The sequence below is a fragment of the Brassica rapa genome, chromosome A05, assembly GCF_000309985.2.
Source record: "Brassica rapa cultivar Chiifu-401-42 chromosome A05, CAAS_Brap_v3.01, whole genome shotgun sequence".
NCBI classification, from domain to species: Eukaryota; Viridiplantae; Streptophyta; class Magnoliopsida; order Brassicales; family Brassicaceae; genus Brassica; species Brassica rapa.
Window position 1 is genome coordinate 23,476,824 of NC_024799.2, and position 26,396 is coordinate 23,503,219.

General features: G+C 34.2%; 5 protein-coding genes across 9 annotated transcripts; 4 read left to right on the top strand and 1 right to left on the bottom strand.

Annotated features, from left to right (window-relative positions):
• Positions 1–185: 185 nt before the first annotated feature.
• Positions 186–1,936, top strand: LOC103869991 (F-box/kelch-repeat protein At4g39560-like). The gene has a single exon (XM_009148075.3). The coding sequence runs from the start codon at positions 742–744 to the stop codon at positions 1,756–1,758; it is 1,017 nt and encodes a 338-aa protein (XP_009146323.2). The 5' UTR covers positions 186–741; the 3' UTR covers positions 1,759–1,936.
• Positions 1,937–2,009: 73 nt separating this feature from the next.
• LOC103869992 (trifunctional UDP-glucose 4,6-dehydratase/UDP-4-keto-6-deoxy-D-glucose 3,5-epimerase/UDP-4-keto-L-rhamnose-reductase RHM3) lies at positions 2,010–4,871 on the bottom strand. Its single transcript, XM_009148076.3, has 3 exons — positions 4,639–4,871; positions 2,761–4,340; positions 2,010–2,667 (listed from the first exon to the last, which is right to left on the bottom strand). Exons 2-3 carry the CDS (start codon positions 4,312–4,314, stop codon positions 2,224–2,226), a joined length of 1,998 nt encoding a protein of 665 aa, XP_009146324.2. The 5' UTR covers positions 4,315–4,340; positions 4,639–4,871; the 3' UTR covers positions 2,010–2,223.
• Positions 4,872–11,234: 6,363 nt separating this feature from the next.
• Positions 11,235–14,446, top strand: LOC103869993 (bidirectional sugar transporter SWEET2). Its single transcript, XM_033292826.1, has 6 exons — positions 11,235–12,675; positions 13,042–13,078; positions 13,181–13,397; positions 13,478–13,636; positions 13,707–13,826; positions 13,923–14,446. The coding sequence occupies exons 1-6, from the start codon at positions 12,615–12,617 to the stop codon at positions 14,037–14,039; spliced, it is 711 nt and encodes a 236-aa protein (XP_033148717.1). The 5' UTR covers positions 11,235–12,614; the 3' UTR covers positions 14,040–14,446.
• A 2,927-nt stretch (positions 14,447–17,373) lies between these two features.
• LOC103869995 (protein FLX-like 1) lies at positions 17,374–22,780 on the top strand. 5 transcript variants are annotated; one of them, XM_033292810.1, is made up of 4 exons: positions 17,374–18,148; positions 18,214–18,377; positions 18,512–18,600; positions 22,510–22,730. In XM_033292810.1, the coding sequence occupies exons 1-4, from the start codon at positions 17,535–17,537 to the stop codon at positions 22,681–22,683; spliced, it is 1,041 nt and encodes a 346-aa protein (XP_033148701.1). In that variant the 5' UTR covers positions 17,374–17,534; the 3' UTR covers positions 22,684–22,730. The 5 variants fall into 5 exon arrangements, with proteins under 5 accessions (XP_033148701.1, XP_033148702.1, XP_033148703.1 ...); XM_033292811.1 differs by lacking the exon at positions 22,510–22,730 and adding an exon at positions 21,716–22,434; XM_033292812.1 differs by lacking the exon at positions 22,510–22,730 and adding an exon at positions 19,344–21,697 and having other exon boundaries at positions 17,376–18,148.
• Positions 22,646–24,540, top strand: LOC103869997 (bidirectional sugar transporter SWEET2). The gene is made up of 6 exons (XM_033292827.1): positions 22,646–22,780; positions 23,147–23,183; positions 23,286–23,502; positions 23,583–23,741; positions 23,813–23,932; positions 24,028–24,540. The coding sequence occupies exons 1-6, from the start codon at positions 22,720–22,722 to the stop codon at positions 24,142–24,144; spliced, it is 711 nt and encodes a 236-aa protein (XP_033148718.1). The 5' UTR covers positions 22,646–22,719; the 3' UTR covers positions 24,145–24,540.
• Positions 24,541–26,396: the final 1,856 nt, after the last annotated feature.

Sequence of the window (26,396 nt, forward strand, 5' to 3'; positions counted from 1 at the left end):
GGTGCAGGACCGGGTCGGTTTGCCAAACACAATTGAGATGTTTTGAGATTAAAATCGAAGTGGACAACATATTAAAATCGGTTTGGTACGGTTTAGCCAAATCCAAACCTAAGCTTCTTTTGGACCCTTGGGCGCTGATTTAGCCTTAAGATCTCCACAATACTGACCTATAACATGTAACCAAAACTTGAGAACAAGAAACTATAAGAATTGTGTTTTACCTCGACGGCGTTGATAAGTGTAATGTACACAAGGAATGTATATCGCTCCCAAACAGCAGAAGATGAATGTAACCGTAATCCAGAACCACACTTTTTTGTAGAGTATATATCATATGTATTTATATTCAAACTATATGTGAACATTAGAACATACTCTAGAATGTAACCGGTTTTTATCGGTTCTTTTGTCCACCCTATAGTAGTAAGCAAATACCGCGGCTTAACAAGCCTAAACCAGTAGAGAAATTTCAGAAACTGGAGTAAACCAATTAAAGGAAACAAAAAAAAAAAGGAAATTCAAGTTATCAGCTGATCGCCTGATCCTAATTAATATTGGAAAAAAAATTCTCAAAATTAGTAGAAAGGAAAATTATAAACCGATAAAATAAAAAGAAAGGAAATTTAAGTTAATCCTAATTAATATTGGGAAAAGAATTCTCTATAAATATAAAAACATAGCTCCGATCCGACCAAACTCTTTTCTAACCCGACCAAACTAAACTCTTTGTAATCAAATTGAATGAATGGAAGAAAGGCGGGAATCATCGCCACCGCCGGCCAAGAAGATGAAAATTCTCCGGGGTTATGGTCGCTGCCAGATGAGGTGGCAGTTAACTGTCTGGCTCAGATCTCGAGATTCGACCTGGCGGCCTTAGCAATCGCCTCAAAGATCCACCGCTCTCTCGTGTCTTCCCCTGAGCTCTTGGAACTGAGACGGCAGAAGGGTTGCACCGAGACGTGTTTCTACGTATGCATGCGCGTCTCTCCCGACCCGAGCCGCCCACCACGTTGGTTCATCCTCAGCCCTCACCATCGCCTGAACCCGATCCCGTGGAACCCCTCCCAGGCCTCGGAATCGTCATCCTACGTGGCGGTGGACGGAGGGATCTACGTTTTGGGTGGACTCATAGACGGCCGCCATCGCACTCGAGATGTCTGGTTTCTGGATTGTTTCTATCACACGTGGACACGCGTCCCGTCCATGAAGATGCCTCGTGCTTCCGCATCAGCGAACCTCGTCGACGGGAGGATATATGTTTCTGGAGGGTGTGTAGAGGAGAAAGCTAATCCCACAAACTGGTCAGAGGTTTTCGATATAAAGACCCAAACTTGGGGTCACTGGTATCTCCCCAAGTTGCGATTCGGTATCTGCCAGAGCGTGGTGATAGAGGAGGAGAAGAAGGTTTACGCTGTTGACGAGGGGCGTCGAAGCTTGTACTTGTTGCCGAGTGAGTGTTTGTTTTGGAGGTTCAGCAAAAGAATTGACGACTTTATTCCAGGAACCAAAAACGATTGGTGTGCTATAGGGAAGCTTTTGTTCTGTCGTGGTACTACTTGCGGGAGGATACTGTGGTGTGAGCCTAATGAGTTGCGTTGGAAACCAGTCAAGGGTTTGGAAGAGCTTTATGATATTTGCAGACTCAGCAGCAACTCTGCTGGAAACATTGTCACCTTCTGGAACTCCCATCTTCGTCAGACTTGGCTTTGGTCTGCCGAGATTTCCTTGCGGAGGGAACAAGGCGAGATTTGGGGTTAGATGGAATGGTCCGATGCTGTCTTCAAACTTGATACTCTCTCACCCTCATCTAAGATCTTATACTCTGCTTCTGTTCTTGTGTCTGCTAAATGAATCTATGCATTATATTGATTTAACTTATAACATTGTGTAACAAAAGTTTAAAGCAAAGGGTTAAAGCATCAATATTGTTTTTTTATTGTTCTGTCTTCATCCATCTTCTTTTATCTTGACATGAAAACAAAAAGAATTACAATAGGAACAGGAATCTATAGTGTATAAAATAAAACTCAGATAAATCTGTAATAATATTAATGTAAACAAAGATGTGTTTTGTCGTAGAGTACCAAAAAGGAGTAAATGAATTACATGATAAATCAAATCAAATTAAAGTAGAATCATGAGATACAGTGAAACTACCTGCAGGATAATATAACAATGAACAGAGAAAGAGGAAGTGTGTAGTGTATTCTTAACGAGAGGCTCTTACGTTCTCTTGTTGGGTTCGAAGACGTATTTGATCAACGAGTCTTTGATGGAAAGCAACTCTGGAAACTCCTTGCTGAGCTTGGCACCATCCATCTCGTTGTTGCTCCGCGGTGCAACAATGACTTTAGCCTGTTCTTCCAAAGTGAAGTTGGACCATTTGAAACCAGGCTCGATGTAACTCTTGTACATCTCTAGTATCTCGTTGTGGCTCACCACTCCTGGATTGGTGAAGTTCCATATCCCCCTCAGGTTCCTCTTCGCCATCTCGATTGAGATTGGTAAGAGTTCGTCTAGTATGGTCATGCTGTTTGGGATGTTCACCACTTTGTTGTAACGAGAGATCTTGGTGATGAAGTTTCGTGGGTTGTTCAAGTCGGATGAGATTGGCATACGCACTCTCAAGGTGCAGACGTTGTCAAATTCTCTTAGAAGCTCTTCCACCTGGTGAAAATGAAAACAGAGAATTTATAGACAAAGAGTTTCCAGAGATTTTGGATCAAAATGTGGTTTGATTATGTGATAGTTTATTATTACCATTGCCTTTGTTTTTGAGTAGAAGGAACCGGTGAAGTTCGGTTTGTCTTCTTCCTTGAAGCCAATCCCTGAACCTTCTGGATGTGCAGCGTCATACTCAAATATACAACCGGTGGCAAAGTTCATCATCAACAGACCATTCTCTCTGCAAACATCTGCCAGAGTCAAAGTACCAGCAACGTTCACTCGGATGGTCTCTGTTTTGTGAGACTCACACCAGTCTACATTGGGTCTACCCGTTAAACCGGCTGCATTGAAGACATGAGTAGGTTTGACTCTACGAATATCCGCCACAAGAGAAGCTCTGTCCTCCAGTCTCCCTTTCCCATACTCGTACGCAATCCCTTGCTTCTCACAGAGTTTCCCTAGAAGCCCACCGAGCCACCCAGTTTTACCATAGATGAGGAACTTCAAGGACGTTTTATTGTCTCCAGAACCACCAGTCTTGGGGGGAGTAACCACCGTGAACGTCTGATTACCATCAGCATCCTTGTGCTCGTCACCACTATCACAAAGTCTATCACCAGGCATCATCAGCATCCTTGGATGAGGAAGCAGAGCTCCAGAAACATCTCCCCACCACTCAGGGTTCGCAGTGTACCACTCCATAGTCTTCTTCAACCCTTCCTCCCAAGTGGTTCGCTCCGCCCACCCCAGTTTCTTCAGCTTCTGGTCATCGAGGAAGTACCTCTGGTCATTAAAAGGCCGGTTCTCCACAAACTGAATGGTGGAGTCAGGGTTAATCCCAAAGAGCTTGGAGATATCATTAGCCACATCAATCACTCTCCTCTCTTTCGTCGTCCCAATATTATAAACATGGTTAACCTCCCCTTTGTGCAAAACAACCTCAAACGCCTCAGCAACATCTTCACAGTAGAGATAACTCCTCACATTAGACCCATCTCCGTGAATCGGAAGCGGCTTCCCACTCATAGCCAACAGAATAAACTTAGGAATCAACTTCTCAGGAAACTGATTCGGACCATAAACATTATTCCCACGAGTAGTAATAACCGGCAACCCATAAGATCTCCCATACGCCATCACAAGCATCTCAGCACCCGCCTTAGTAGCAGAATATGGATTAGTCGGAAGCAACTGAGAAGCTTCATGATTCCCCACGGAAGCATCCTCATCAGTCTCTCCATAAACCTCATCAGTACTCACATGAATAAACCTCCTGATCTGCCCAGTGACTTTACAAGCCTCCAAAAGCACATGGGTCCCGTAGATATTGTTCTTGGTGAACTCAAAGCTGTTACCGAAGGAGTTATCAACATGGGTTTGAGCTGCGAAGTGCATGATGGTGTCGATGTTCTCGGTGATGAGAAGGTAGTTGACGAGGTCGGCGCTGGCGATGTCGCCCTTGACGAACTTGAAGTTGGGGGAGGATTTGGAAGGGTTGAGGTTCTTGAGGTTGGAGCAGTAGTCGAGCTTGTCGAGGACCACGATCTTGTAGTCGGGGTAGGTGCGGACTAGCCTGTTTGCCACGTGGGAGGCGATGAATCCCGCCGCTCCGGTGATGAGGATGTTCTTGGGCTTATATGTAGCCATTGCGATGTGAACAATTATAATAATATCTGCAACATCAGAAACCATGTAATTTCATCGAACAGGTGGAGTGCAAACATAATCATCATGATCCATGAAACAGATCTATACTCATTAGTACGAAAAGATACAGCTAATAGCGAAATCGAGATCGGAAAAAAGTTAGATCCAGATCCACAAGTATGACGAATGTAGTAATCAAATGAGAAGCAGATCCAATGGCAAAACGATTAACCAATAAAATATAGCATCGATAAAAGCGGCACGACGTCGTACGTTCACGAATTAGCTCAGAGATCATAGAGAAAGAGAGTTGGGGGTACGTACCGAGTCGAATCGGATCAAGATCAACCTAAGCTTGAAGAAGAAGAAGATCTCGAGATGTGGAGAGATAAGAGGAATAAATATAAGAGTGAAGAAGAGGAGGAGGAGAAAGGATCTAACGAGCGTCTCAGAAAACACTGTGCGCCCCTTCTTTTTTTAATTTTGAGAAAGTTACGGAGAGCCACCGACAAATTACTGAATTGCCATTACTAACTACGGTTCAATTTTTTACGCCACGGTCAAATTCTTTTTTCTTAATTTACCATCCGAAAGTATATAGGCAACGCAGAAATTTCAACGTGTCCGCTTGGGTTCCGGTTTCCCATGCAATTTCTCGTCTCGTCTCTTTTCTTTATAGTTTGTAGTCCTTGAACTTTGAATTTGACTACAAATCTTTATCATTGTTTACGTTGAAAATTTAAAGAGAAGACTTTAAATAAAGAGAAATTATCTAGGATCGTTTTTTTCAGGTTTTTATCATAAAAATAACATTCAATGAAAAAAGACCAAAATAAATTTTATTAAAAGGTAAAAATGATCAAAATATATATTTTTAACCTAAGATTAATTAATCTAGACTTATGGTATCGAGTTAAGGAGTGGAGTTTTGAAGATAGAATTTTAAATTTTAAAAAAAAAATATTAAAATTTTCAAAATAAAAAGAGTTATTTATTTACCCAAAAAAAAGCTATTTTGGTCATTTTCTTTTCTGAGAGATATTTTTGTGATAAAAAATTAAAAATGATTATTTGAGAAAATTGCTTTTAAATAAAATGGTATAAGCGTAATGTTAATCTAAAATAAAGAAGAATAACAAAATGCAAAAACATCACGTTACGCAAAAGTTTGATTGGGCCTTTAGATACGCAACCCTAACCATTACGAGGCCGTCGCCTTCGAGCCTTATTTATCGATGACTAATTTGACGTTCTTTGTGACAAAAAAAGAAAAAATGGACGTTCATAATTTTGTTCCAAAAAAAGAAATGACGTTCATAACAAAACAAAAGATTACAAGGCCACATCTATTACGGCCCACTAAAAACCACTAACAAACCACAAGCCCCCTAGGCCCAAGAGAGCAATTGATGTCGGCCGCATTTCTTCGCGAACCGCCGCATCACTTCTGCCTCAACTATCACCGGAGAACCACCCACCGGTTCACCGAACTACACCGGAGCTCTTCGACTCCACACCTTCTTCACCGCGACCGCCTATCTTCCCAAGTACGCCTAATCTCGGAGAGAGTCAATCGTGTTGGGCTTTGGGCCTTTATTAAATAAACTTTGACGGAAAAAAAAAAAAACAAAACAAAAGAAAAGAGAGTACACTTTTTGTCAACGAAAACAGAGTACATTAACAGTTTGATGTTTGGGAAGATATATTTGAAACGGGCTAAAAAGTAGACCTTTTATTGTCTTTTTAATGTACCAAAAGAGAATTTGTTGAGGATCATTACTGGTGGCCCAAATGGCACATTAGGTATGAAGTTGAGCTTTCTTCATTTTCCTCGTATCCATTTAAGTATCTTCCACATGTATATATGTGTTTTGTTTTCCCTTATTACGGATGAAATTAATCGTGAGTAAGAAGCACTATGACGTTTACAAATCAATATATTAAGAATACATATTCTTGATGTTACGTACCGATCCATATTTTCCTCTTACAGTTGCGTAATGTTAGCTAAATCATATTTATATGGTATTAAAAATGTTTTTTCGTAAGCTGACAACTAAGACCTGATTGTTTCTCTGCTTCTGCATTTTTGCCTTGCGTTTCTAAGTGATGATAGTTAAAGTATTAGACTCACACAAAATTGCAAACGAAAATGCAGGATATAAAGCATGGGACTACTTCGTTTGCTGAAGACTATGAGTTGCTAAATAAAGTCAAATCCACTGAATACATACATCACAGTTGCAAAGATATTTGATGAAGAACAAAAGAAGAAATATATTTGATGAATTAAATTATTAAAGTACTCGTAATATTTGCGTACAGTCTTAGATTTTTGAAAGAAAAGATTAACTAGTTGTCCCACGCTTTGTATATAGATAGCTTGATTCATGAGCGACATTGCTTAGTCAACTAGTCATTGATTATTACATGAGATAATTTTATACTTTTCCTATTTCATTTTAATTGTTATAAAATATAGTTTTTGTTTTAAAATAATTGGTATTTTAAAATTTCAATGCAAAATTATGAGTTTTATATGTTATATGATTTTTTATTCGTTGAAATGTTGTTAGGTGCATATGAATATTATTTTAAAAATATAAAAAAAATAAATATTTTTTTAATATGGGTACAAATCGAAAACGATAATTGAACTGAGAGAATACTAATTAGTTTTGTATTCTTTAGTTGGTCAAAGAATTATTAGCTAAGACGAAAAGACAATAATCTGATGATTTATTGGATAAGGATTAAATTCCGACTTTACACGTACGGTTTTATCCGAAAGAAAAACAGCAAGTCTGCAACGTTCAAATATACATGCAAAATGAATTTATTCACAAGTGGGCGTTTTCTAAACAATTGTTTTCTTAATATTTTATTTTATTATATTATGCTTAATATCAATAACAGCATCTCCAACCCACCTCTTTTTTTATTTCTATACTAAGTGTTTTGCCCGCACATGCAAGCAAAAACTTCTTATGAATACTTATTAGTTTATGTTTTATTAATCTAAAACTAACATAATAAGTTATTATTTATGGTTTTAAATAGTTAAATCAAACATCAAAGTATTTATATATGTCAAATATTTTTTTATCAAAATATATGCTTACTATTGTGTTAATTTTTTTTAAAACACTCATATCTTAGAAATAGTTTAGAAAATATATTTATATAATTTTTTTGCTTGACTAATATTTAATTATCAATTGTTTTTTTATCTTAACTTTTTTAACTTTTATAATAAAATATTATTTTCAGATAGCAACACAATATATATAAGAGTAATATCATATTTTTATAATTCTATTATATTATTTTATACTCAATTATTTAATGTAACATATAACATATAAACTTTATACTATTAAAATAAAATTCATTTTTAATTATATATAAAATTCAGTAAATATATTGTTTAAAATTTGTTTTTAATATAACATAGAAATTTAATATTATTAACATTCGTTTTTAATTATATACAAGATTCATTAAGAATAAATTTAAATTAATATATTAATGACTCATCTAATAACAAATAATAAATCAATGATTTAGCTAAAACCTAATAAAAACATGACAAATAAGCAAAATTACCTTAAATCAAGGAGAACATGACAAATAAGCAAAATCACTTCATAAATAAGTATAAACTAGATCTCGATCCGCGCAACCGCGCGGATTTATGTTTTCATCTATTTTTATATAAATATTGTTCTTTCAATTCTAAATTAGTATATATTATAATATATATGTGTCTATCAATGATGACAAAAAAAAATATGTGTCTATCAATTTTTAAAACATAATAAGTTTACTGTATACTTTTTTCATTAAATAGATTGTTTCAAACTTCACATGTATTTGTATCTTCTTCTATATATATATATTTTCGGATTATTATTTCATTATTAGAATCGTAACTATATATATAAAGATTAATAAAATATTATTTTAATGTCATATTCAAAATTATTGTAACATTTCACAAATTTATAAAGTTTTTAAAAAAATAAACTTTTCACTTCATAGATTTATATTATCGAGTAAATAACTAAACATTAAGTTTTTTTTTTAATTTTTAAAATAAACTATATAGTTTAAATTTTGTTTTCATTGGTTTAAAGTAATAAAGATTAATCATTGTTAGATAATATGATTTTTTGTTATTTAAAAAAAAAACTTTATAATTTTAAAAGTTAACATCGATAAATATTTAAATATATAGCATATAGAGGTATAATATTACAACATTAAATTATATCTATTTAATTTATACTATCTATAAAGCCTATGGATCATCTATTGTTTAAATCTAATTATTGATATCCAATAAAAAAATTTTGTAGGCCCAAAATTTAAATGATAAGATTAGATATTAAATATAACATGATTTTCTAGGAATATGTCCGTTAGGTCCATTTTTTAAAAAAAATCACACATGAATCAGGGTTATGACTTCTGTTTTAATATATAAGATTTTTTTTTTAAAGTGAGAAATTCTATTATAGAAATAAAATGCTCCAAAGAATAAAATATATAGATATGTTATTTTCACGTTTAAATATAGAGACAAAAAGTAATTTTTTTTATTTTTTCTCTAAAATAGAGAAATTTTATTATAAAATTATACATTGGAGCAATTTTACTTCTATTATTGATATATTTATTTTAGAAGAAAATATAGAAGTTTACATTAGAGATGTTCTAAAAACGTCTGAAAAATCAAAAGATGGTTAGATAAACGCCGCATATATATGAATATGATATTTTTCAAAAAAAAAATACCGAATATGAATAATTAAGTTCAAATATGAATATTTAGTTTTAGAAAATATATATTCGATAACGTGTTTCAAGTATAGTTTTTGTCAGGTCAAAAGTTCATAAACGCAATTGATTTTGTCGTAGTTATACACTTTTATGTCCATGGGCCATGGCTGTGTGATTATTAAAGTCAAGAATCAAATTCTTGTATAACCAAAAAAGGCTATAAGAGATAAGGTCAAGATTCAAGAAGAGCATTAAAATGCTAGTATTTAATAAATAAGCATACGTATGAATGGCGTTTGAGTACAAGCTTTCAATCATATTACTGCAGGTGATCTAATATTCATAAACTCAGTGTCCTATTTTACCAAAAGAAAAAAAAACTCAGTGTCCTATTTTCATATTCATCAACCCTCGTCACGAAAGTATGTTAACAGACTTGGTCAAGATGTTCAAGCACAAACTTTCAAACCATAGACAAAATGAGTAGTAAAGATAAAAGCGAAGCCATTGAACTACATGTTCTTACACCTAGTTTTAAACGATAAAACATAACATGTGGTTCTATCAGATTATTCACTGCATGCTCAATCATAAAGCGCGTTCTAAAACTTGTCACTCGGGTCTTAAGTGGCCTCGGATTACTAGATATATAGAATTGGGAATTTGCATTAGATAACAAAAAAAAGAATATAAATTAGCTAACAGGTAACGGTACTGTATAAATTGTGGTAATACCAAGCGTGTCCTTAATATACGACCTGTTACACGTTACACGTGAGCTGAACACACTGTTTATTACCACAAATGCAAAGAACTGAGCAGAGAAAGAGAGAGAGAGAGAGTGTGATAATAATGCAAAGAATCAAGAATGCTCAACTACAATTTTTCTTTCCTGCAAAAACCCAAAGCGCTTAGATACATTTTATATGTTAAAAGATCGTCTCGTTTTAAAAAGTTAAACTCATTCTCTAGTTGTGTCTAAAATTTATAGAATTTATAACCGGTTATAGGTCTGATATTTCGGTTTTATAGAATTTATAACCGGTTACTGATTCCAATATGAACTTCATGCAACATATGTGTCTAATATAGGATCGCAATAAATTATTGCTTCTAAATCCGGTTTCAATATGTATGTACGCCAACTATGTCAAATTATAACCGGTTGCCCCTAATATACGACCTGTTACACGTTACACGTGAGCTGAACACACTGTTAATTACCACAAATGCAAAGAACTGAGGAGAGAAAGAGAGATAGAGAGTGTGATAATAATGCAAAGTATCAAGAATGTTCAACTACTATTTTTCTTTCCTGTAAAAACCCAAAGCACTTAGATACATTTTATATGTTAAAAGATCGTCTCGTTCTAAGAAGTTAAACTCATTCTCTAGTTGTGTCTAAAATTTATAGAATTTATAACCGGTTATAGATCTTATGTTTCGGTTTTATAGAATTTATAACCGGTTACTGATTCCAATATGAACTTCATGCAACATATATGTTTAATATAGGAGCGCAATAAATTATTGCTCTTAAATCCGGTTTCAATATGTATGTACGTCAATTATGTCAAATTATAACCGGTTGCCCCTAATATACGACCTGTTACACGTTACACGTGAGCTGAACACACTGTTAATTACCACAAATGCAAAGAACTGAGGAGAAAAAGAGAGAGAGAGAGAGTGTGATAATAATGCAAAGAATCAAGAATGTTCAACTACTATTTTTCTTTCCTGCAAAAACCCAAAGCACTTAGATACATTTTATATGTTAAAAGATCGTCTCGTTCTAAAAAGTTAAACTCATTCTGTAGTTGTGTCTAAAATTTATAGAATTTATAACCGGTTATAGATCTGATGTTTCGGTTTTATAGAATTTATAACCGGTTACTGATTCCAATATGAACTTCATGCAACATATGTGTCTAATATAGGATCGCAATAAATTATTGCTCCTAAATCCGGTTTCAATGTGTATGTACGTCAACTATGTCAAATTATAACCGGTTTTCTACATATATTGCTTTTCCTCTCCACTTGCAATCAAAATACATTTTGTTCTTCAACCCTGGTAACAGGTAAACATTTTCGTCTCAGTTCGAGGAGAATATTGACAGCACAGCACAATTGTTACATGGCAGCAAATATTTAAAAATAATGCATAGATCTGCAATCATTTGAACCTGGCTATAAATTGTTCATTACCTTTCACAAAAATAGATTTTTTATATTTTTGTATAAAGTTAATCAAATAATATAAAATACTGACCGTTAAAAACAAATGTTAACAAACTTTCTAACTTTATTGCGAATTTGTATTTATGGATGGAAATGTTAAAAACAAAAACAAAAGTTTTGTTTACGCATCCCCTTGGAGTTGTCATTCTCGGAACTTTATCAAGTGATTCAGAGCCAGACACACACATGCATTGGATCACTAATAGAACACATCAACAGACGAGCCAGCAAATGTTACTATTTTATTATTTAAGAATTATTAATGTGTAGGAGAACGTGACTGTGGAATGTAAGCCACAGAAAAAACTCTCAAAACACAATCCAAGGATGGAAAATTTTGAGTGGACAGCGATGATCATAGATAAACGAGTGGGGTTCAGCGTCGACAGAGAGCAACTTTTTGAGCTCAAGTTCAATCGATAAGACATTTACTTTAAGCGCCCCTTGGACATCGTTTTCACATGTTGCAAATCTAGCGATTTCTAAATATTCGTGAAAATGAAATATCCAAAGACAATATGACAAAGTAAAATCAGTACGAACGAGTTACCTAGCAATCACACAAAAGCAGTTATTTTATTTTAAATGACTGAAACCAGATTTATATAAATTTTAATCTCAAAATAAACATATACATAAATGTTGTTAACCTGCTGTCATCTTCTCTTGAAAAATCATCCCGTTTATTTTACAATGTCGTAATTTATGTTTTCGAGAGTAGATAATTTTCTCTAATTATTGTAATCAATCAAGTTGAGAAGTAATTAAAAATAAGTTGTGTTAAAAAAATGAGTAAGCAATTAACATGATGTAATTTTTTAGATAGTTTGGGGATTTGAAACCCTTAGCCCGTCCAAATCTTTTACATTCTATTTCTAACAGAGACAAATTATATTTGAAGCATAAACAATCAATGAGATCAAGCAGGTGTTAATACTCAAATATCAATTTATACAGTAGAAATATTTGATAGATTATATGAACATGTTTATAATGTTTGTACTTTGTTTAACAACTATGCAACTTCACGTCACTTTTTAGTTTTGTTTTAATGTATCGCAAGATGGTAGAAAAGTACACAGCTAAATCTGGACCGCATATATATAGTCGTATGCATTCAATCTTTTGGTCCTTACTCAAGAAACTCTTCTTCCCTCTACAAATCTTATTTATTACTTCTGACTCCATAAGAGCAGAACAGAGCAAAGAAGAAAAAGCTGAATCTTTGATCTTCTAAAGGAAAATCAAGGGGACTTTGACAGAGAAGCTTTCCTATGGATGTCTTTGCTTTCCAAGGTTCTTTCTCCATGTGGAAAGATGTTGCCGGAATCGCAGGTAAATACTTTAACCAGATTTTAATTGTGTCCACTGTGTTTCGTTTTGGTAAGTTTTAAAGCTACTTTTTTTTGCTGAACAAAGTTTTAAGCTACTTTAGGGACAGAAACTTTTTTTTTTAGTTTAGTCAATATGTATATTGGATCTGGCTTTATTGCCATGGATATGCCCAAATCAAGAGATATGTTTAACCTTTTGTTTTGTCTTTGCTTTTTCTTCTTTCTCACTGAAAAGATCCAAATGTTGTCTGTGATCATTTTCCTACAAGAAAAAAAAAGAGATATGCTTATTGATGCTTTGCTATATTTATTACTGTTTTGCATCTGTTACCTCACTTATTACTGTTGCATCTTTGTTCTGTTTCAGGCAACATATTTGCATTTGGACTATTCATTTCACCAATGTGAGTTCTTCTTCTTCTTCATTTACTTATCTTGTTCCTTCCTTGTAGTAAAACATTGTTTTCCTTGTAGTAAAATATTGTGCGTGTGTTTTTAATTCTCAGGCCAACGTTTAGGAGAATATTGAGGAACAAATCAACCGAGCAATTCTCTGGTTTACCATACATATACTCTCTCTTAAACTGCTTGATCTGCCTTTGGTACGGCTCACCTTTCATATCCCAAAGAAACCTCATGCTAGTGACTGTGAACTCCGTTGGAGCCACTTTTCAGCTTTGTTACATTATCCTCTTCATCATGCATACAGACAAGAAGAATAAGGTTCCTTGATTGACTCTTCACACAAAAAAAATCTGACTCGCTTTCATTTATCGTTCTAATCAAGATCTTGATCATGGCAGATGAGGATGCTAGTTTTGCTTCTTGTGGTGTTTGCTGTGGTTGGATTGATTGTAGCTGGAAGTTTACAGATACCTGATAAGCTCGCACGATGGTACTTTGTTGGGTTCTTGAGCTGCGCTTCTCTTGTCTCCATGTTTGCCTCGCCTTTGTTTGTTATTGTAAGTTCACAAAAACGTCAACCAAGTATCTTCAGGTGTTCAGCTTTCTGACTTGCTTGGTCTCTTGCAGAACTTAGTGATTCGGACTAAGAGCGTGGAGTTTATGCCGTTTTATCTCTCTCTATCAACGTTCTTGTTGAGTGGTTCCTTCCTCCTTTACGGGTTATTCAATAGCGACGCCTTTGTTTACGTAAGTTGTGCTCTTCAGTAAGTGAGGTTGCAACTTGTGTTGTCTCTCTGAGTAGTATTAACGAATCTTTATTGTTTTTTTTGTTTGAAAACTCAGACACCAAATGGAATAGGAACGATTCTTGGCATTGTGCAGTTGTCTTTGTACTGTTACTACCACAGGAGTTCTATAGAAGAAGAAACAAAAGAGCCTTTAATTGTTTCTTATGTGTGAGATCAATGGTGGGAAAAAAAAGAAAACAAGAATGTGGATACATACAAGATTCTTTGTTGTTTATATTATTGTCTATACATTGTCTAGCACCTTGTGTCTATATCTACCGGCTTTCGTTATCTCATGGCGTGAAGATGTTTATCCTCTCGGCTTCTGTCATGAACGAAAGATGGAGATCTCTTCTCAGTTTTGATGGCTCATTTGCTGAAGATTATCTGAGACCACATGAAAGGATTTCGTTTTTTTTTTTGTGTGATGGAAATCTCTGGTGCATGGTATATAATATATCTGAAGAACATTTGTCCATATGTTGTTTGTCTTAGAAGATTATTCTATTTGTTTGTTCATATGATTTTACATCTTTTTTCAAAAATGTAGAATAAACTTTGCATATTCTTGTAGCAAAATTGTTTGTCCATAAGGCCATGCGAATTGGTGAATTTCTCAAATGATAGATTCTGGCATGAGTCTCTCTGCTTTTATGAGAAACACCATAACTTTTTTTTTTTTGTCACGAAGAAACACCATAACTAAATATTAATATAACTGATAAGAGATTTTAACGAGAGATTCACCAATGCGAATGTCCTAAGATTTTGTTTTGCTTTGGTCTATACACACAAAAGGATTAAGATTTGCATGTACATAACATAAGACATTGTTTACACAAACATGTAATGTTTCTGCGTTCTCGAAATCTTACATTTTCATGGGGGTTTAAACTTGTTATACACAAAACTCAAGAGACTTGCATAGAAAGCAACTATCAGAGCAATTTGTTATGCACGAAAGTTCAAGAGACTTGCATAGGAAACAACTATCAAAGCAAGTCTCTCAAAGTTGTTCTTACCAAATAACTATGTTTAACCTGCAAAATAGCAACAAGGTACAATGCATTAACAGCTAATCCATATATAGCATAGAACATAACTGTTCTTAGTTGTTAATGCGTTGTACTTGCAAGTGAGACAATATGAAATCGATTTAATCATATGTTAAACTTTTTTTTATTTAGCTAAATCATTTTTCTGATGATAGTAGTATGTAGTACTGCTAATCTGTAATGTTCATCTTTTGATTTACTTATATCCTTCTGGTTGTCTGTACTTCAACCTTACGATAACTAATCCCACATCTACCTTACCTTATTAAAGTTGAAATATAAATTTGACTTCACCCTTGATTCTTCTTAGTATTTACCAACTTGTGCCACTGATATTAACTATTTTTTAAAAAATAAATTAAAAATTAATTATAGAATGGAATATATTCTTTTTAAATGTTAGTTAAGCTTAAAACTTCAAAACACAATCTTGGTAAATATGCACCAAAAAGACGTTGGAATCAACGACCAGTCTGCTCTCCAATCTTTAATTTTAACTCTCATGATTTGCTCTCCAATAATTTGATGTTAAACCTAATTCTTCTATTATATCTCCCTCGTGATAGAATCAAAGACGTTGGAATCAACGACCAGTCTGCTCTCTGATGGAAAAAGGTGAGTTCACCAAAAAGTTTTTGAGTCTCCGACCTCTCTCTCCGATGGAATGGCCAAAGCATGGATTCCAACTAGAATAATAAAAGCAATGTAATGCCGCCTTCTTCTTCCTTTTTGTAATCATGTATCTTATCTATGTGATTATGCTAATAAAGAGTTCCATTTTCTTGAGTTGTGTTTTTTTTTCAGTTTATGTTAAAACTCTTTTAGGATGAAATTAATTTTCGCTTAGTCTCCTTTGTCTCTGATTCCGATTGATTCTGATGTTGTAGTGTTTGATTAGCTTAGTTGGACGATCATTGCATCCAAGTTCACGGATAAGAGCACAAGACAATGAAGAAGATTGTTGTGCCTATAATGGAAAGGAAATTGTTGGGAGTTCATCTCGAACTCTGGGTGGCTTTATTTATGAATTTGTTATGATTTCTCAAATGCAGTTTCCTTCACATTTTGTATGATTTCATTAGTTTCAGGTTTCGTTGTGTCTGGGAACATGATCAAGAGCTTACACGCAAGGTAATTAGCAGCTTGGTCTTTAGATATGAACATGTTTATTTGATTTTTGTTTCTGAAGTTCCTAATGTCTCTTATGGTTCTTTTCCAACAGGCTGTGGGTCACAACGACTCGCTTCTTTGGAGACGAATCTATTCCCAAGTGGTATGATCAGATTCTACAATGAGCATAGACATATGAGGCTTGACACTTATAACATGTCATTTAGGTTAGATTTGCATATTTTAAATTATGGTTGTGCTAAGGATTCAGCTTAGAGATTACACAACAACTAAAGGATATTACATGGTTGTATATTTGGATCATCAAGATCCACCCCTCTGCTCTCACTCTTTTGATCTTTCCCTAATGCACTCAGATTAATTAATTTATAATCTTCTAATGCAGATACCAGAACTTTTAAGGAGCTCTATGGGAAATTTATGAAGTTAATCAACAAGAAAACAACATGTCCTGAAGAGAGTGCAAGTATGTGACTTCCAATTTCATGCATCAAGATTGTTCTGTGTTGTTATTTGCTTACATAAATCCTTAACATGGTTTTTCTGTGTTTTTGTTTTCTTACAAAAACTGATACTTTTAAATTAAAAATGTATTAAGTAAAGAATGCATAAATTAAAGACTTTAGAGCATATCTTTAAGAATGAGTATTATAAAAATGTGTTACCAAAAACTACATACATGTCACATGTGGTTAGAGTGAGTATCTATATTACATACATGGTAAACTAATACAAAAACTGTATGCTAACAAATCTATTTGAATGTGTATAATTATTTTATATCGGCTAAGAGGATATATTCTCCGAGTTTCTGTAAAATAAAAACACACATCAAAAATCAGGACCGAACTAGAAAACCAAACGATCATACCTAAACATATTAGTAAACAAAGATGCTCTTTATTTTTCCAAGAATTCATTCACTTCCCTTAACTTCATAGGGCTTTCTATAAGAGGAGTTTCTCCTTCCATTTCCGTCAAATGACCCGGCCTCCCCCTAAAGATTAATAAATTGAACATCAAATAATCCCGAATTTTCAAAGCACCCATCAAAATCTAATAGTTGTATTTAAAAAGCATGAAACATCAGGTATAAACTAAATTGATTTGTTTTATCTTATGAAATACATACATTACAGACTACATTACCTTACAGGGAACTAGGGATACAAAGTTTTAATAAAAGATCACGAACCACACAAAAGTTTGTTCAAAGATTTTTATGGACCTATAGTACCACGAATTAAAAGATAAAGGATCAATTTGAAAACCTTCCGAAGTAAGGGGGTGTAAAAGGGAAATATAGTAAATACGAAACATTACTATTTTGTTAAGCAGCGACCTTCGTTCGATCCCACACTTCCGGCGAACTAGAATCTGACCAATCGGAGTTCCTAAACACTTCTCCGGAACCCTAATTTATTCTCTCCAACGAGACAAAGCCAGCGCGTGATTTCGACTCTCCTTTCGCGAGATCAGCAATGTCCGGTAGAAATCGCGGATCGTACGGCGGCTTACAACCTCCGATCAACCAACCGCCTTTCGTCAGAGGCTTAGGAGGACACGCACCTCCTCCTCATCCTCATCCTCATCCTCATCCTCATCCCTCTCGCCCCTTAGACGACAACAGAGAACTCCCCCAATTCAGAAACCATCATCCTCAACACCATCACCACTCAATCATCGAAGACCGAATCGCATCCCAAAACCAAGACGTGCAAGGCCTTCTCGCCGACAACCAGAGGCTCGCCGCGACGCACGTGGCGCTGAAGCAGGAGCTGGAAGTAGCGCAGCACGAGCTGCAGAGGATGATGCATTATATCGACTCGCTGCGAGCCGAGGAAGATATAATGATGAGGGAGATGTACGATAAGTCTATGCGGTGCGAGGTGGAGCTGCATCAGGTCGAGGCCTTGCGCGCTGATGTTCAGAAGGTTAGGGCGGATATCAAGGAGTTTACTGCGAGCAGGCAGGAGCTGACGAGTCAGGTTCATTTGATGACTCAAGATTTGGGGAGGCTTACGGCTGAGTTGCAGCAGATACCGACTTTGACTGCGGAGATTGAGAACACTAAGCAAGAGCTGCAACGCGCGAGGTTTGAAGTTTCTCTTTTTAAAGTTGATGCCTTTGTTCGTGTTTTGAGTTAGTGTTGTTTTGTAGAGCGGCGATTGATTACGAGAAGAAAGGGTATGCGGAGAATTACGAGCACGGGAAAGTTATGGAGCAGAAGCTAGTTGCGATGGCTCGGGAATTGGAGAAGCTTCGAGCTGAGATTGCTAACTCGGAGAGTAGAGCTCATGCTACTGGTCCTGTTGGGAATACTGGTATGGTGAACTTTGAATAACTATGAATCATCGCAGTGTCAGTTGGTTTCAGTAGCTAGAAGGAAGAGTAGCTACTAGCAGTCTACAGTTGAATGCGTTAGTGTTAATACAAAAATGTTGTTTTTTTATATCAGGTGGAGTTGGTTATGGTGGTGGGTATGGAAACCATGATCCTGCTGGGTATGCTGTGAATCCTTATCAACCTAACTATGCCATGAATCCAGTAAGTTACATTTTTTTTATACTATTAAAATAAAATTCATTTTTAATTATATATAAAATTCAGTAAAGATATTGTTTAAAATTTGTTTTTAATATAACATAGAAATTTAATATTATTAACATTCGTTTTTAATTATATACAAGATTTATTAAGAATAAATTTAAATTAATATATTAATGACTCATCTAATAATAAATAATAAATCAATGATTTAGCTAAAACTTAATAAAAACATGACAAATAAGCAAAATTACCATAAATCAAGGAGAACATGACAAATAAGCAAAATCACTTCATAAATAAGTATAAATTTTTTTTTTAAAAGTGAGAAATTCTATTATAGAAATAAAATGCTCCAAAGAATAAAATATATAGATATGTTATTTTCACTTTTAAATATAGAGACAAAAAGTAATTTTTTTTATTTTTCCTCTAAAATAGAGAAATTTTATTATAAAATTATACATTGGAGAAATTTTACTTCTATTATTGATATATTTATTTTAAAAGAAAATATAGAAGTTTACATTAGAGATGTTCTAAAAACGTCTGAAAAATCAAAAGATGGTTAGATAAACGCCGCATATATATGAATATGATATTTTTCAAAAAAAAAATACCGAATATGAATAATTAAGTTCAAATATGAATATTTAGTTTTAGAAAATATATATTCGATAACGTGTTTCAAGTATAGTTTTTGTCAGGTCAAAAGTTCATAAACGCAATTGATTTTGTCGTAGTTATACACTTTTATGTCCATGGGCCATGGCTGTGTGATTATTAAAGTCAAGAATCAAATTCTTGTATAACCAAAAAAGGCTATAAGAGATAAGGTCAAGATTCAAGAAGAGCATTAAAATGCTAGTATTTAATAAATAAGCATACGTATGAATGGCGTTTGAGTACAAGCTTTCAATCATATTACTGCAGCTGATCTAATATTCATAAACTCAGTGTCCTATTTTACCAAAAGAAAAAAAAACTCAGTGTCCTATTTTCATATTCATCAACCCTCGTCACGAAAGTATGTTAACAGACTTGGTCAAGATGTTCAAGCACAAACTTTCAAACCATAGACAAAATGAGTAGTAAAGATAAAAGCGAAGCCATTGAACTACATGTTCTTACACCTAGTTTTAAACGATAAAACATAACATGTGGTTCTATCAGATTATTCACTGCATGCTCAATCATAAAGCGCGTTCTAAAACTTGTCACTCGGGTCTTAAGTGGCCTCGGATTACTAGATATATAGAATTGAGAATTTGCACTAGATAAAAAAAATGAATATAAATTAGCTAACAGGTAATGGTACTGTATAAATTGTGGTAATACCAAGCGTGTCCCTAATATAAGACCTGTTACACGTTACACGTGAGCTGAACACACTGTTTATTACCACAAATGCAAAAAACTGAGGAGAGAAAGAGAGAGAGAGAGAGTGTGATAATAATGCAAAGAATCAAGAATGCTCAACTACTATTTTTCTTTCCTGCAAAAACCCAAAGCGCTTAGATACATTTTATATGTTAAAAGATCGTCTCGTTTTAAAAAGTTAAACTCATTCTCTAGTTGTGTCTAAAATTTATAGAATTTATAACCGGTTATAGGTCTGATGTTTCGGTTTTATAGAATTTATAACCGGTTACTGATTCCAATATGAACTTCATGCAACATATGTGTCTAATATAGGATCGCAATAAATTATTGCTCTTAAATCCGGTTTCAATATGTATGTACGCCAACTATGTCAAATTATAACCGGTTGCCCCTAATATACGACCTGTTACACGTTACACGTGAGCTGAACACACTGTTAATTACCACAAATGCAAAGAACTGAGGAGAGAAAGAGAGATAGAGAGTGTGATAATAATGCAAAGAATCAAGAATGTTCAACTACTATTTTTCTTTCCTGCAAAAATCCAAAGCACTTAGATACATTTTATATGTTAAAAGATCGTCTCGTTCTAAAAAATTAAACTCATTCTCTAGTTGTGTCTAAAATTTATAGAATTTATAACCGGTTATAGATCTTATGTTTCGGTTTTATAGAATTTATAACCGGTTACTGATTCCAATATGAACTTCATGCAACATATGTGTCTAATATAGGAGCGCAATAAATTATTGCTCCTAAATCCGGTTTCAATATGTATGTACGTCAATTATGTCAAATTATAACCGGTTGCCCTTAATATACGACCTGTTACACGTTACACGTGAGCTGAACACACTGTTAATTACCACAAATGCAAAGAACTGAGGAGAAAAAGAGAGAGAGAGTGTGATAATAATGCAAAGAATCAAGAATGTTCAACTACTATTTTTCTTTCCTGGAAAAACCCAAAGCACTTAGATACATTTTATATGTTAAAAGATCGTCTCGTTCTAAAAAGTTAAACTCATTCTGTAGTTGTGTCTAAAATTTATAGAATTTATAACCGGTTATAGATCTGATGTTTCGGTTTTATAGAATTTATAACCGGTTACTGATTCCAATATGAACTTCATGCAACATATGTGTCTAATATAGGATCGCAATAAATTATTACTCCTAAATCCGGTTTCAATGTGTATGTACGTTAACTATGTCAAATTATAACCGGTTTTCTACATATATTGCTCTTCCTCTCCACTTGCAATCAAAATACATTTTGTTCTTCAACCCCGGTAACAGGTAAACATTTTCGTCTCAGTTCGAGGAGAATATTGGCAGCACAACACAATTGTTACATGGTTATGCAAATATTTAAAAATAATGCATAGATCTGCAATCATTTGAACCTGGCTATAAATTGTTCATTACCTTTCACAAAAATAGATTTTTTATATTTTTGTATAAAGTTAATCAAATAATATAAAATACTGACCGTTAAAAACAAATGTTAACAAACTTTCTAACTTTATTGCGAATTTGTATTTATGGATGGAAATGTTAAAAACAAAAACAAAAGTTTTGTTTACGCATCCCCTTGGAGTTGTCATTCTCGGAACTTTATCAAGTGATTCAGAGCCAGACACACACATGCATTGGATCACTAATAGAACACATCAACAGACGAGCCAGCAAATGTTACTATTTTATTATTTAAGAATTATTAATGTGTAGGAGAACGTGACTGTGGAATGTAAGCCACAGAAAAAACTCTCAAAACACAATCCAAGGATGGAAAATTTTGAGTGGACAGCGATGATCATAGATAAACGAGTGGGGTTCAGCGTCGACAGAGAGCAACTTTTTGAGCTCAAGTTCAATCGATAAGACATTTACTTTAAGCGCCCCTTGGACATCGTTTTCACATGTTGCAAATCTAGCGATTTCTAAATATTCGTGAAAATGAAATATCCAAAGACAATATGACAAAGTAAAATCAGTACGAACGAGTTACCTAGCAATCACACAAAAGCAGTTATTTTATTTTAAATGACTGAAACCAGATTTATATAAATTTTAATCTCAAAATAAACATATACATAAATGTTGTTAACCTGCTGTCATCTTCTCTTGAAAAATCATCCCGTTTATTTTACAATGTCGTAATTTATGTTTTCGAGAGTAGATAATTTTCTCTAATTATTGTAATCAATCAAGTTGAGAAGTAATTAAAAATAAGTTGTGTTAAAAAAAATGAGTAAGTAATTAACATGATGTAGTTTTTAAGATAGTTTGGGGATTTGAAACCCTTAGCCCGTCCAAATCTTTTACATTCTATTTCTAACAGAGACAAATTATATTTGAAGCATAAACAATCAATGAGATCAAGCAGGTGTTAATACTCAAATATCAATTTATACAGTAGAAATATTTGATAGATTATATGAACATGTTTATAATGTTTGTACTTTGTTTAACAACTATGCAACTTCACGTCACTTTTTAGTTTTGTTTTAATGTATCGCAAGATGGTAGAAAAGTACACAGCTAAATCTGGACCGCATATATATAGTCGTATGCATTCAATCTTTTGGTCCTTGCTCAAGAAGCTCTTCTTCCCTCTACAAATCTTATTTATTACTTCTGACTCCATAAGAGCAGAACAGAGCAAAGAAGAAAAAGCTGAAGCTTTGATCTTCTAAAGAAAAATCAAGGGGACTTTGACAGAAAAGCTTCTTATGGATGTCTTTGCTTTCCATGGTTCTTTCTCCATGTGGAAAGATGTTGCCGGAATCGCAGGTAAATACTTTAACCAGATTTTAATTATGTCCACTGTGTTTTGTTTTGGTAAGTTTTAAAGCTACTTTTTTTTGCTGAACAAAGTTTTAAGCTACTTTAGGGACAGGAACTTTTTTTTTTAGTTTAGTCAATATGTATATTGGATCTGGCTTTATTGCCATGGATATGCCCAAATCAAGAGATATGTTTAACCTTTTGTTTTGTCTGTGCTTTTTCTTCTTTCTCACTGAAAATATCCAAATGTTGTCTGTGATCATTTTCCTACAAGAAAAAAAAAGAAATATGCTTATTGATGCTTTGCTATAGTTATTACGGTTTCGCATCTGTTACATCACTTATTACTGTTGCATCTTTGTTCTGTTTCAGGCAACATATTTGCATTTGGACTATTCATTTCACCAATGTGAGTTCTTCTTCTTCTTCATTTACTTATCTTGTTCCTTCCTTGTAGTAAAACATTGTTTTCCTTGTAGTAAAATATTGTGCGTGTGTTTTTAATTCCCAGGCCAACGTTTAGGAGAATATTGAGGAACAAATCAACCGAGCAATTCTCTGGTTTACCATACATTTACTCTCTCTTAAACTGCTTGATCTGCCTTTGGTACGGCTCACCTTTCATATCCCAAAGAAACCTCATGCTAGTGACTGTGAACTCCGTTGGAGCCACTTTTCAGCTTTGTTACATTATCCTCTTCATCATGCATACAGACAAGAAGAATAAGGTTCCTTGATTGACTCTTCACACAAAAAAAATCTGACTCGCTTTCATTTATCGTTCTAATCAAGATCTTGATCATGGCAGATGAGGATGCTTGTTCTGCTTCTTGTGGTGTTTGCTGTGGTTGGATTGATTGTAGCTGGAAGTTTACAGATACCTGATAAGCTCGCACGATGGTACTTTGTTGGGTTCTTGAGCTGCGCTTCTCTTGTCTCCATGTTCGCCTCGCCTTTGTTTGTTATTGTAAGTTCACACAAACGTCAACCAAATATTTTTCATGTGTTCAGCTTTCTGACGTGCCCGGTCTCTTGCAGAACTTAGTGATTCGGACTAAGAGCGTTGAGTTTATGCCGTTTTACCTATCTCTATCAACGTTTTTGTTGAGTGGTTCCTTCCTCCTTTACGGGTTATTCAACAGCGACGCCTTTGTTTATGTAAGTTGTGCTCTTCAGTAAGTGAGGTTGCAACTTGTGTTGTCTCTCTGAGTAGTATTAACGAATCTTTATTGTTTTTTTGTTTGAAAACTCAGACACCAAATGGAATAGGAACGGTTCTTGGTATTGTGCAGTTGTCTTTGTACTGTTACTACCACAGGAGTTCTATAGAAGAAGAAACAAAAGAGCCTTTAATTGTTTCTTATGTGTGAGATCAATGGTGGGAAAAAAAAGAAAACAAGAATGTGGATACATACAAGATTCTTTGTTGTTTTATATTATTGTCTATACATTGTCTAGCACCTTGTGTCTATATCTACCGGCTTTCGTTATCTCATGGCGTGAAGATGTTTATCCTCTCGGCTTCTGTCATGATCGAAAGATGGAGATCTCTTCTCAGTTTTGATGGCTCATTTGCTGAAGATTATCTGAGACCACATGAAAGAATTTCGTTTTTTTTTGTGTGATGGAAATCTCTGGTGCTTGGTATATAATATATCTGAAGAACATTTGTCCATATGATTTTATTTGTCTTAGAAGATTATTCTATTTGTTTGTCCATACGATTTTACATCTTTTTGTCAGAAATATAGAATAAACTTTGCATATTCTTGTAGCAAAATTGTTTTGTCCATAAGGCCATCCGAATTGGTGAATTTCTCAAATGATAGATCCTGGCATGAGTCTCTCTGCTTTTATGAGAAACACCATAACTAAATATTAATATAACTGATAAGAAATTTTAACGAGAGATTCACCAATGCGAATGTCCTAAGATTTTGTTTTGCTTTGGCCTATACACACAAAAGGATTAAGATTTCCATCTACATAACATAAGACATTGTTTACACAAACATGTAATGTTTCTGCGTTCTCGAAATCTTACATTTTCATGGGGTTTAAACTTGTTATACACAAAACTCAAGAGACTTGCATAGAAAGCAACTATCAGAGCAATTGGTTATGCACGAAAGTTCAAGAGACTTACCATATAACTCTGTTTAACCTGCAAAATAGCAACACGTTACAACGCATTAACAGCTAATCCATATATCGCATAGAACATTACTGTTCTTAGTTGTTAATGCGTTGTACTTGTAAGTGAGACAATATGAAAACGATTTAATCATATGTTAAACTTTTTTTTATTTAGCTAAATCATATTTCTGATGATAGTAGTATGTAGTACTGCTAATCTGTAGTGTTCATCTTTTGATTTACTTATATCCTTCTGGTTGTCTACGATAACTAATCATTTTGTATGATTTCATTAGTTTCAGGTATCGTTTGTGTCTGGGAACATGATCAAGTACACGCGAGGTAATTAGCAGCTTGGTCTTTAGATATGAACATGTTTATTTGATTATACTTGTTTCTGAAGTTCCTAATGTCTGTTATGGTTCTTTTCCAACAGGCTGCGGGTCACAACGACTCGCTTCTTTGGAGACGAATCTATTCCCAAGTGGTATGATCAGATTCTACAATGAGCATAGACATATGAGGCTTGGCACTCATAACATGTCATTTAGGTTAGATTTGCACATTTTATATTATGGTTATGTTAAGGATTCAGCTCAGAGATTACACAACAACTAAAAGATATTACATGGTTGTATATTTGGATAATCAAGATCCACCCCTCTGCTCTCACTCTTTTGATCTTTCCCTAATGCACCTAGATTAGTTTATAAACTTCTAATGCAGATACTAGAACTTGTAAGGAGCTCTATGGGAAATTTATGAAGTTAATCAACAAGAAAACAACCTGTCCTGAAGAGAGTGCAAGTATGTGACTTCCAATTTCATGCATCAAGATTGTTCTGTGTTGTTATTTGCTTACATAAATCTGTAACATGGTTTTTCTGTGTTTTTGTTTTCTTACAAAAACTGATACTTTTAAATTAAAAATGTATTAAGTGAAAGAATACATAAAGACTTTACAGCATATCTTTAAGAATGAGTATTATAAAAATGTGTTACTAAAAACTACATACATGTGGTTAGAGTGAGTATCTATTACATACATGGTAAACTAATACAAAAACTGTATGCTAGCAAATCTATTTGAATGTGTATAATTATTTTATATCGGTTAAGAGGATATATTGTCTGAGTTTCTGTAAAATAAAAACACACATCAAAAAATTGGGACCGAACTAGAAAACCAAACGATCATATCTAAACATATTAGTAAACAAAGACGCTCCCTATTTTTCCAAAAATCCATTCACTTCCCTTAACTTTATAAGGCTTTCTATAAGAGGGGTTCCTCCTTCCATTTCCATCAAATGATCCGGCCTTCCCTAAGAAATTAATAAATTGAACATCAAATAATTCCGCGCTTTTAAAGTGGATGTCAAAATCTAGTAGTTGTATTTAAAAAGCACGAAACATCACATATAAACTAAATTGGTTTGTTTTATCTTATGAAATACATACATTACAGACTACATTACCTTACAGG